Source organism: Moschus berezovskii, chromosome 16, assembly GCF_049115385.1.
Source record: "Moschus berezovskii isolate FMDL1 chromosome 16, NW_MosBer_1.0, whole genome shotgun sequence".
NCBI lineage: Eukaryota > Metazoa > Chordata > Mammalia > Artiodactyla > Moschidae > Moschus > Moschus berezovskii.
Genome location: NC_142475.1, coordinates 11,669,151 through 11,681,491, shown reverse-complemented (window position 1 = coordinate 11,681,491; position 12,341 = coordinate 11,669,151). Strand labels below are relative to the sequence as shown.

At 45.8% G+C, this 12,341-nt stretch overlaps 1 protein-coding gene across 2 annotated transcripts in view; it reads left to right on the top strand.

The window, feature by feature from the left end:
* CDH17 (cadherin 17) overlaps window positions 1-12,341 on the top strand; it is an 88,717-nt gene that overhangs the window by 50,654 nt on the left and 25,722 nt on the right. For both annotated transcript variants that reach the window (XM_055431897.2, XM_088844603.1), the window contains 3 exons: window positions 1,801-2,016; window positions 6,031-6,107; window positions 8,467-8,658. In XM_055431897.2, the coding sequence (XP_055287872.1) occupies window positions 1,801-2,016; window positions 6,031-6,107; window positions 8,467-8,658 (485 nt within the window). The remainder of the gene's footprint in view (window positions 1-1,800; window positions 2,017-6,030; window positions 6,108-8,466; window positions 8,659-12,341) is intronic.

Sequence of the window (12,341 nt, the reverse complement as noted above, 5' to 3'; positions counted from 1 at the left end):
AGCGCTGCGTCGTGGCCAGACTTCTAGAACTCCCCGGACTGAGACACTCACAGAAATAAAACAGGTCCATAAACTGCAGCGAGGCAGAGAGGACGGACGCCTGCCTGCTCTCGGCCCGTGCTGTCTTTATCTCTGGGGTGGAGTCAGTCTCTGCCATTGTTCCAGAAACTTGCTTAGAATTCAGTGCAGTTGGCTTGTCCTTGTTTAGTTTTACCATTTGCCTTGTGCGTTAGTGTCTGAGGGCAGCCGTAACAAATGACCACCGACTCGGAGACTTGAAACAACAGAAATGTATTCACACACAGTTCTGGAGGCTAGAAGTCTGCAATCAAGGTGCCTGCGAGGGGAGAATCCTGGTCCCTGGTGGCTCCTGGCATTCGTTGGCTGCTCGTGGTGGCCTTGCTGCAGTCTCTGCCCTCTTCTTCACGTTGCCTCCTGCTCTGTGAGCATCTCTGTCATCTCCTCTGGATTTAGGGCCCACTTCACATTGGAAGGAAAGTTATGACCAACATAGATAGCATATTAAAAAGCAGAGACATTACTTTGCCAACAAAGGTCTGTCTAGTCAAGGCTATGGTTTTTCCAGTGGTCATGTATGGATGTGAGAGTTGGACTATAAGGAAAGCTGAGCGCTGAAGAATTGATGCTTTAGAACTGTGGTGTTGGAGAAGACTCTAGAGAGTCCCTTGGACTGCAAGGAGATCCAGCCAGTCCATCCTAAAGGAGATCAGTCCTGGGTGTTCATTTGAAGGACTGATGCTGAAGCTGAAACTCCAATACTTTGGCTACCTCGTGCCAAGAGTTGACTCACTGGAAAAGACTCTGATGCTGGGAGGGATTGGGGGCAGGAGGAGAAGGGGACGACAGAGGATGAGATGGCTGGATGGCATCACCGACTCGATGGACAGGAGTTTGAGTGAACTCCGGGAGTTGGTGATGGGCAGGGAGGCCTGGCGTGCTGTGATTCATGGGGTCGAAAAGAGTCAGTCACGACTGAGCAACTGAACTGAACCACATCCAGGATGGTTGAAGACCCTGACTTGGGTCCTCCCGAATTCATTTGGTGAAGTCCTAGCCCCCGGCACCCCAAAGGGGGACTATCATTTAGAGACAGGATCTTCAACCTCATTAGTGTGGGTCTTAACCTAATATGACTGATGTCCTTCTGAGAAAAGAAAATCTGAATAGACACAGAACGGGGGAAGACCACGTGAAAACACCTGCAGCAGATGGCCATCTATAAGCCAGAGATCTCTGAAGAAATCAGTTCTCCTCACACCTTGCTCTCAGACCTTTAGTCTCCAGAAACTGAGAAAATAAATTGCTGTTGTTAAAGCCATCCATTGTGTGGTCACTTTTTTTTTTTTTTTTAATGGCACACCCTAGCCAGCTAAAAATGGACTTCCCTGGTGGCTCAGACAGTAAAGAATCTGCCTGCAATGCAGGAGACCCAGGTTCCATCCCTGGGTTGGGAAAATTCCCTGGAGAAGGGAACAGCAACCCGCTCCAGTATTCTGGCCTGGAGAACTCCATGGAGCGTGGAGCCCTGCGGGCTAGACCATGGGGCTGCAGAGAATTGAATGCGACTTAGCGACCTACACACACATATGCAGCCAACTAAGAGGCTGCTCCACACACTGTACTGCTGGAAAGGTTAGAAGCACCAGCATCAATCTAAGAACTTTATTCTGCTTCTCACGGTTACTTCCAGTGCCTTCTAGGAACCCGATTCCCCACGGAAGCCATTTTTTAATAGGCTGAAAAGAATAATGGATGGTTTCCTTCTTTGTTTCCCTATAGGGAGCAGTATTGGAGCTCTTATTGCTCATGACATGGATGAAAAAGACACTGTCAACAGTGTTTTAGAATACAGAATTGTGGATCAGACTCCCAAAGTTCCTCGAGATGGACTCTTCCTGGTCCAAGAATATTCGGGAATACTCCAGTTAGTGGTGCAGTCGCTGCATAAGCAGGACACTCCGCAGTACAACCTGACAGTGGAGGTGTCCGACAAAGGTTAGTATCACTTTCACAGTGTCGAGTGAAAACTCTTGTTTTCTTTCTAGCTGTGATTGTCAGGTTGCTCTAATGCCTGGGTGTGTTACAGAGGCTGCCGTTGAAAAAGGTCTTGCTTCCCACGTAAAACAAGCCCAGAAGCCAACATGGTAACAGCCAGAGTTGCAGCTCAGAAAATGTGATTATGTTTGTCTCCTGAGAAACAGATGCCCAAGAGGGGATTAATAAGGATTTTATTAGGGGAACTGCCTATGAGAAAAAATGGAAAGGGATACAGAGAAGGCTGGAGGAGCCATCAGACCTCAATACGAGCCTGACCCTGAGTGAAGGAGGGAAGGAAGGAAAGTGCTGGGGAAACTCCTGGTCAAAGGGAAATTCGGCAAGGTCGTCGGAGGTCCAAGGTTGGCTGTGGAAGGAGTCTGTGGTCTCCAAAAGCAGGCCTACCTTAGCCTGCCGGCCTTGTTCAGGCACTGCGGGGGCAGCCAATGGGAAGCAAGATCTTGGTGCTCACACGGTGATGGGCTTCAGAGCCCGGCAGCATGTTGTCAATTCGGATCCCTGTTGTTAGAAGTTGTTGGCAAGCCTCGTTGTCATGGCCACCGTGATCACAAACAAGAAAGTTAATTGTATTTCTCATGTCTCCCTTTCAGACTCAAAGGCTTCTACTGTATGACAGTGAAGGAACTTTTGGAAAGCTTTGTCTTCTCCTATTGGCTTCTAATTGGCCGTTTGACGATATCAGGAAACATTCATCCTTATACTTTATACAATTTCAAAGCGAGTGGTTTTTCATCTTTGCTAAGTCATGAGACCCTTTGAGAATCTGATGGAAACTATGAATTCCTAAACAAATGCATATGTTCTCAGATAAATTGCACAGACACACAAACATACTCAACCTCAGAGACAGGCCTATTTTAGGGTCATTAATACTTTTAAGTTAAGAATCTTTCTTCGAGTTAACTGGTCCTGGGTCTTAAATAACTAAGTAGTTCAGTAATTATTATGCTAGGAAAGAGAGATTATATAGGTAAAGAGCATCATTTCACATTGGGCTTCATATTGTTTTTCCATATTCAGACGTTGAGATACTAAAGAGAACTGAGAGTACTGGAGTTTGCTGCTGCTGCTGCTGCTAAGTCACTTCAGTCGTGTTCGACTCTGTGTGATCCCACAGACGGAAGCCCACCAGGCTCCCCCATCCCTGGGATTCTCCAGGCCAGAACACTGGAGTGGGTTGCCATTTCCTTCTCCAATGTGTGAAAGTGAAAAGGGAAAGTGAAGTCGCTCAGTCGTGTCTGACCCTTAGCGACCCCACGGACTGCAGCCTACCAGGCTCCTCCATCCATGGGATTTTCTAGGCAAGAGTACTGGAGTGGCTTCCATTGCCTTCTCCGGTACTGGAGTTTACCAGGCCCCCAAAACCTGATTAAAAAAAAGTTTTGTGTCATTTTTTGAGGCATAGTCATTTGACACATGGAGAGGGCCTAACATAACGCTTAGCATTACGCTCAGAGGTACAGTGAAAGTGGGTATGATAAATCATCCCTGTCTGTGATGAGCTGACAATTTCACACGATTAGCCTGCCATTCTTCCAGTGGTTACTGAGCGTTTACCTTGATTGAGGTACCATTCAAGGTACTGGGAATGCACAAATAAATAAGACCCTGTCCTCAAGGAGCACTTTCTGGTAGAGGAGCTGGACAAGTGAATAAATAAATTACAAGGAATATGTACAAGGTAGCCCATGAAAGCAATGAGTGACTCAGTGGAGAGGGAGGGAGACCTGATAAAGCTTTCTGGAAAAGGTGTCATTAATCTGACTTTCGATGGATGATTATGACAAGTTACAAAACAGTGTAAAGGCTTACAGAGGAGAAGCCTCTGTATACACGAATATACACATGAATACATCTATAGACTATATGGACCAGATTATGCAATATATTTATATGTAAATATATATGTGTATGTGTGTTGATGGAATTAAACATTCAATTGTGTACGACAGAAAATTAGTCAGTAGGCTATAATTAGCATAGTTTTACATAAATTCAGGGAAGTGATTTTATTTACATAAAATCACAAGGCTCACTGCTGGTCCAAATGAGGCTTACATGGGACAGGCAAGTGGTGAGTTCAGGCCCTGGGACCTCTCCAAATCTCCAGCCATTCTTGCTGTCTACAAATGTCCTGGGGGCTGAACCCAGCTTTAATTAACATCCACTTATTTATAAGATGGTTATTATTAGGTTACATGCCTGGCCTTGTGTCTGGTGTGTTGAGAACAAGCTCTGGAGCTAGGCAGCCTGAGTATGTTTGCCAGCATCCCAGGAAGAGAAAGTCCCCTTCAAAGAAGTAACCAAAAAGAGAGTAGAGAAGGGATTATCTGTAACGCTGTGGGTAGGGGCTATGGGAAGCCAGTAGGAGGTGTGAAGCACAATGGAGTCATTTTTACCCCAAGGTGAGAAGGGCAGGGCCTGTCCCTGAAGGAGCAGGCACTGGGCCTGGGGCTGTGGCTCTAGAGCAAGCTGCTGGCAGTGGGAGCCAGACTCTGACTCCGTGCTCCTGCCTTTCCTCAGACCTCCTGCCAGTGCTCCCCCTGGTAGAGCTCAGCTGCTACCCAGAGGGCCAGGATGCCCAGTGACGCTGTTCCTGAGGTCAGGCTCCAGGGCACAGAGCAGGGTGAAGGGCGGGGAGCAGACAGAGAGGACTAGTGAGCACACGGATTCAAATTCTGGCTTGACCACGAGCCAGCTGTAGGACCTTGGTCAAGTGGCCCTTGGCTTCCTTGGTTGTGAACTAAATGAAAATGATAATAGTACCTACATCTCAGAGTCAGAGTGAAGCTGAAATGAGTCATGCAAGCAAAGCACTTAATACCACGCCCGATGCACAGAGAGTGCCAGCGGAGTCTGTTACCTGATCTTGTTGCTATCTGTGTTTTATAAACTGACTACCTCACACTGACTCCAGGTAAAACACCAAACCTCTTACACATCTGATAAGTGCCAGAGACAGAATTTCAGTGGTGGGGTTCCAGAGCCCAAAGTCTTAGCCACTGTATAATACAGGCTTCATGGTTAGAACAGTGGGAACCTCAACAAAAGACCCCATCCTGTTGGTCTTCATGCGGCTGTGTTTCTGGGGATCCCATCTCCACCGGTACTCCATGCTCACCTTGGATCCAGGTTGAACTGCTGTCTCAGACTAGGTCTCTGAATTGTCAAACCCCTCAAAGCCACTTTCCAGGATTCTGTGAGCTGCCTCTGGGTAGGCATGCCCTTGGAAGAAGGCTAATTGTATCATGGGCTTCCCAGGTGGTGCTAGGGGTAAAGAACCTACCTGCCAATGCAGGATATATAAGAGACGTGGGTAAAATACTGGGTCAGGAAGATTCCCCTGGAGGAGGAGCTGGCAATCCAGTCCAGTCCTCTTGCCTGGGAAATCCCATGGACATAGGAGCCTGGAAGGCTATAGTTCAAAAGGTTGCAAAGAGTCAGACACGACTGAATCGACTTTGTACACAGAAACGCAGTTGTACCTTGCCTCCTTCGCTTGGGCCTTCGCTTTACGGGGGCAGAAGAGATGCAGGACTGTGAGTGCCGGAAGTGTTCAGAGAAGGAAAGACAAGCTTCTTGGGATGCTCAAAGAAGCTTTCGAGAAGGACAGTTTTGCACTGGGCTTTGAAGGCTACATAAGTTTCACTAGCCAGAAAACAGGCCGCTTCCCAGGAAGCCTGGCTTCAGAACAAGCTTTTACTGAGGAGGAGGCAGGTGGATGGAGCGGGAAGCCCAGAGGAGCCTCTCCCAGGGTTTTCTTCTGCCCCACCTTGGTGACCTACACGTGGGTGTTGGTGGGGAACAGAGAGACTCCTTGCTACGCACATCGCAGGTCAATAGTCAAATTGTGGCATGGCTGTCACTATACTTGCCAATTGTTTTTCTTGCAGATTTCTGATCTTAATGCATGATTTTCAGTGAAAATGCTTGTGATGTGCTTTTGATTTTCAGACTTCAAGACCCTCTGCTTTGTGCAAATCAACATTATTGATATCAACGATCAGATCCCCATCTTTGAAAAGTCAGATGTGAGTAGTTGTCACCTTGTTTTTGCTTTACTTTGTTTATATTAGCTGACCCCAAATTCTGGGGTAAAGACACAAACAGCAGTTAGAGATAATGCCAGATTTGATGTCTTCGCTAATGCTCTGGTCGTAAACTCAGGCATCATCTTCAATGGAAATCTTCTGGGAACAGTGACGTTCACTGTTACAGTATCTGCGAGCATCTGTTTATAAACTTTTGCCAACAGCTCATTCATTTCAAGGGCTGCTTGAAAGCTATAAGCACAGTCTTTGTCAAATTGAGACGAATTGAGTGGCTGCTTGCAATTTGACTTTATATATTTTGTGTGTATAGGACAATAAATAGATTATTGCTAGGTTCTCAAACAAGAATTTTTTGTCAAAATTTAAAATCCAGCAGAACACTGGCAATTTAAACTCACCTTGCTTTAACTGAATAAGAATCCAGTAGTCACATACAGGTGTGAGAGTATCCGAAGTCTGAGCCCCGAAGAATTGATGCCTTCAAACTGTGGTGCTGGAGAAGACTCTTAAGTGTTCCTTGGACTGCAAGGAGATCAAACCAGTCAATCCTAAAGGAAATCAACCCTGAATATTCATTGGAAGGACTGTTGCTGAAGCTGAAGCTCCAATACTTTGGCCCCTGATGCGAAGAGTCGATTCATTGGAAAAGACCCTGATGTTGGGAAAGATTGAAGACAGGAGGAGAAGGGGATGACAGAGGATGAGATGGTTGGATGGCATCACCAACTCAATGCAAACTCTGGGAGATGGTGAAGGACAGGGGAGCCTGGTGTGCTTCAGTCCATGGGGTCACAAAGAGTCGGACATGACTGAGCAATTGAATAACAGCAACAACAAAGGCAAAAAGAAAGCTAACCTCTGGTTTACGCCAAAAGAATGTGCTCAGGACACTTGCAAAAATGAGAAGAACTGGGCAGAAAGAGCAGGAGAAGAAAGATCAGTTGACTATATCAAGAAGAATTCAAGCTAATTTATTGTTAATGTGGGCTTTGAACTTGGCAGTAGTTTTATCATTGCTTCTCTTAAAATGGATGCCTCTGTTTATTTGTTTTGGAGGAGAGAGAAGCTGTTTTGACTAGATTGTTATGTTTGAAGTCAGTGATGAGGCAACGCAGAGCCTTGTGATGATGTTCATAAATCAAAATAAGGATAAAGCTGTGACAAAGGAAGGGAATTGATTTATAGGAGGGTTTGCAGAGGTAAAAGGTATGACAATGTAACTTGAGTAGCAGGCACTGAGGTTAAGTGAGCATGAGACTGAGAGCCTGTCTCTCCTCTGTCTCCGTTCTCTGGGGTATTTGATCTTCTCTGTGTGTTATAGTTTCCTCGCATTACATCTAGACAGTGCTTTTAGACTGAGAACAAAAGTTCTGCTTTAGGAATCTCAGAGCTTGGAAGGGCAAACAGGGCTCTAGAAAGTGTGAGTCCACTTCTCTCGCTGCCATGGTCCACTCCTGGACCCTGCCTGTTATCATCGTCATGATCGTGATGCCAAGAGACTTGACCTGGGGGATTTTCAGTGGAGGAGCGAGAGATCAGCAGCACCTGCTTTGGAGATGGACAAGCATGGATTTGAATCCCAATTCTGTGACCAGCTAGCTGTGTGGTCTTGAGTAGGTTTTACCTCTCCAATCTTTTGCTTCTCTGTCAAATGGAGGTGATAACACAGCTATTCAGTAAGGCATTTTATCTTGTTGCTTATCTTTTTTGAGCACTTATTATGTGCCAGGCATTCAGAGGTTTTATATGTATTGTCTCTGTAAATCCAAACAGAAGACGTAAAATAGCTTCCATTTTTATTATGTCCAATGGACAGAGGATGAACCTGAGACTTTAAAAAAATCAGGTAATTTATTTCAATTCACCCAGGTACTAAGTGGCAAGCCTAGGATTCATACTGAGGCAACTTGACTCCAAAGTTCAGGCTCTTAACAACTATTCTGATTGATTAAGAATTAATTAAAATGATATATGTAAAGTGCCTGTCACATTGTAGGTACTTGACACATAGTAGCTATTTATCTGGCTCATTACTAATAACTATGATGATAGTTACAGTTATTAAAAATATTGGATGTGGGTGGGAGAATCTGTTTTAGAATCCTATCAGTAGCTTTCTGAGACTCTGTTTCTTGGTATAACGGATATCAGTCTACAAGTGTGACTGATGTCAAAAGCAACTGCAACCTACTCATCAACAGGAAAAACATGCTTGTAAATATAGATATAAAACTAAGACTTGCATCCATTCTGCAACCAGAGGCAAGTTTGCTCGTTGACAATTGTGCTTGATGACAATGGACATTCTCATTGTTTCCTTCCCCTATTTCCTTCTTAGTATGGAAACCTAACTTTCCCTGAAGACACAGCTGTGGGATCTGTCATCTTAACCATCCAGGCCACAGACGCTGATGAACCGCATACTGGGAGTTCTAAAATCCTGTATCGAATTACACAGGGAGACAGTGAGGGATGTTTGGAGATTGAAACAGATCCCCAAACCAATACTGGATACGTCAAGCTTAAAAAGGTAAATCGCCCATTGAATGAAATTTGTCTTTTTCATAGATTAGTTTCCTTCAGACCATTCAAGGACCTATAAGCAGAGGGGATGAATTGGCAGTGACCTCTCAGGCATGTGATGGACTCCCGGAACCCCCTCAGTCATTCCTGTCCTCGTTAAAGACAGAGGCCAGAATTCTTGCTCTGAGTCTGTCACTAGCTGACCAAGTAACCTTTGCAGAGGGAGGTAGGATTTTCATGAAAATTATAGAATGAATCATTTTTAGTATTAGAATGTTCCATGCAATGATTGGGACATACTTCTACTAAAAATATCGCTTACTGTTTATCTGAAATTCCAATTTAACCAGGCATTCTTTATTTTTATTTACTAAATCTTGGGCAAGGTGGTGCTCAGGGCTTTATTTTTCCCTTTGCAAGTGTGGGACATTAGACCAGAAGAATCCCATGAGCCCGTTAGGATGTGGGCTGTTTATTCTAGTGGACCAGTCATAGGTCCCTCTTTTTAATAATGACTGGAGATTGGCAGGTCTCCTGTAACAGGTGAGTTACAATAAACAAATTTATTCTCTCATACCTTCTTCCCCGCCCACTCCTTACATTCATCTTTTAACGTGCCGCTGAGGCCACTGGCTCTTGCTTCGTCTCTCCCTCTGTAAGGACTGGGTAGTCTGGAAGCCAAAATCTTGATTACTGTGACACTTGCTTCTTTATGGAGGGTCTTCCCATTCTTCACTCCTATCCCTACTGTTTACACCTGAAGTTTGACCCTTTCCTCTGGCTGCCTCATTTAGGCATGTAAACTGTGTATCAGATGACTCAACAGGAAGCGGCACTCAATGTCGTCCAATGTCTGTAGAATGAAAAGAGATCAGAGTTACAGCAATAGAGGCTGCAGACATGGTTGAACGCTGCGAGTTTGTAGTCCAACGTGTGGGAGACTGCATCAGAAAGCTCTGAAGGGAAGTTTTGACCCAGAATAAAGGTAGAAATTGAAAATGAAGACAAAAGAAAATAATTTTACAGAAAATGGATAGAAGCATGGGGAAAATAGTGCCGGTGCTGAAGGAAGCCCTGGAGCAGAATCTCAGAATTCTGGTACCGTTCTGACCACACACCCCACCTCTGACAAAGGGCCTCACTGGGTTTCAGCTGCAAGGTTTGTGCGTGGACCTACTTAAGCAGTAGTATTTTGTGTGAGTCTGACCTTTGAAAAAGGTGCTGTTACATCTTCCCCCTTCTATTCATGGCTGCTTCAGTTCAGTTCAGTTCAGTTCAGTCGCTCAGTCGTGTCCGACTCATGGCTGCCTACATGGACACAAAGAACCCAGAAGGAAAGGCCAGGGCCCCAAGTTTGCAATGGATGGTCTGGGCAGCAGGCCTGGTCCTGTGGCAAGAGGCAGGGGCAGATAACTTCCACCCTTCCCCAGGACCAGCACCCTCTAGGTGTCTAAGAGAAGATAAAGGCTTGTCCATCTCAGTATGAACGTCGGTAACTTTTCACGGTGGCTTGTTGTGAACTAATGTAAGTTAATTTGACCATCTGTGGCTTACGGGCATCCATAGGGAAAAGTCGGTAACCTTGTTGATCAGTAGTAGGCGAGGGCTCTAATTTTCTTCCCACACCTTCCTTGACATGCAGGGGTGTGTTCCAATACAGCAGGCCTCTGGACAAAATCTTGGTCACATCCTTATTTTGTTTGTGGTTATTTGCCAAGTGTCCAGAATATTTGCACATAGTGGAGGTTCGATAAATCTTGGTTGCCTGAATACATAGTTGAATTCTGACCAATGTGCAATTAATAACAAGCAGGTTTGAAAACCAGCATTCAACTTGTGCTTTAGGCTTTAGGTTTGTGCTGCCCCGGCTCTCTGTCCCTCAGGCACTGTGATCACGGTAGGCTAGGGAGAGGGTTCATCAGACTGTCCACAGAAAAGGTGACGATAGAACAGAACTGGAGTCCTGGAACTCCGAAGGGTATAAGCTGCCGGACTAGCCAGTCGCTACATTCTTCTTCAAGAATGTATTTTTCCACCAAATTGCATGTCTTGAATACCACTGATACCACAAAAACCTCTTTGCAAGATCACTTTGCTAATTAACAAGCCTTCTAGTGGAGCTCGAGACAGTGCTAGCTCAGAGCCTGTAGCAGCTGCCTTTGGGGTGTGGCTCTGATTGGGATCTTTCAAATGCTAAGTGACAGTCAGCCCAGAAGTGTAGATCCTTGACCAGGATACATTGGATGTCAGCCAACTGCCCCTAGGATGTGTGTCCTCACCATGACAGGTGTGTTCATGCAGTTTTCAGGTTTTTAAACTTACAGGATCTATTATGTGGTTTCTCTGGTGGCTCAGTGGTAAAGAATCTGCCTGCAATGCAGGAGATGCAGGAGGCATGGGTTCGATTCCTGGGTCGGGAAGATCCCCTGGAGGAGGGCATGGCATCCCACTCCAGTATTTTTGCCTGGAGAATCCTATGGACAGGGGAGCCTGGTGGACTGCACGTCCACAGGGTTACAAAGAGTCAGACACGACAGAAGCAACCGACCAGGCACGCATGTGGTTTCTCATGCATAGCTTAGTTAGCCTTACTTCTAAGCCCCTCCTCATTAAGCCTTCCATTGCTTCAGAACCATTGTATTGGTCATTTAAAAAAAATTTAAATCCCAATGTAAGCTATCACGATTCTATCAGCACCTGTTCACCGGAATTAAATGTCCAAATGAAAGTGAAAGTCGCTCAGTCGAGTCCGACTCTTTGCCCTCCCATGGACTATACAGTCCATGAAATTCTCCAGGCCAGAATGCTGGAGTGGGTAGACTTTCCCTTCTCCAGGGGGTCTTCCCAACCTAGGGATCGAACCCAGATCTCCCATATTGCAGGCAGATTCTTCACCAGCTGAGCCACCAGGGAAGCCCAAGAATACTGGAGTGGGTAGTCTATCCCTTCCCCAGGGGATCTTCCAGACCCAGGAATCGAATCAGGGTCTCCTGCATTGCAGGTGGATTCTTTACCAACTGAGCTATGAGGAAAGCCCTAAATGTGCAAATAGCAACCGTTAAAATTCACCGAGGAGCGCACACTCCACAAGTGGAGTGCCTTTCACTTCATGAAGCACTTCTGCACTTACTCCTTTGCTTCTCACACTGACCCCGAGGGAGGCAGAAACAGTCCCATCATCCAGCTGAGGTTCAGGCTCACAGGTTACAGTCAGCCCCTCTACTAGATGGCGGAGCTGGGAACTTGACCCCTGGCTTCTGATTCCTTTCAGGAAATGACTACAATGGGAGCCTGGCATTGCCATGTACTAGCTCTGCGGCCTTGACACAAACGTTGTAACCTCTCAACTTTCTGATCTGAAAAACTGGCGAATTGGTAGAACCTTCTTGATGAGGATCCTGGAGGATTCAGCGTAAAAATACACTCATAACTCTTAAGACAGCCCCTAGCAGGTGGTAGCCAACTTCATAAATGTTCAGCATTATCTTAATTCTAATTAACTCGTGTGAAGGCAGAAGCTAGGACTCTGGCGGTGGACAGATGAGACATTTTCTCTTCTTGCCAAGGGGGCCAAACTTGCTCGATCCCGGAGTCAAATGGTTCCTGCTGGGGACAGCTGACTCAGGCTCTCTGGGGGAAGCCCTGGAAATCAGTCATTTTAACAAGTGCCCTGCAAAGGCTTTCTCCTCT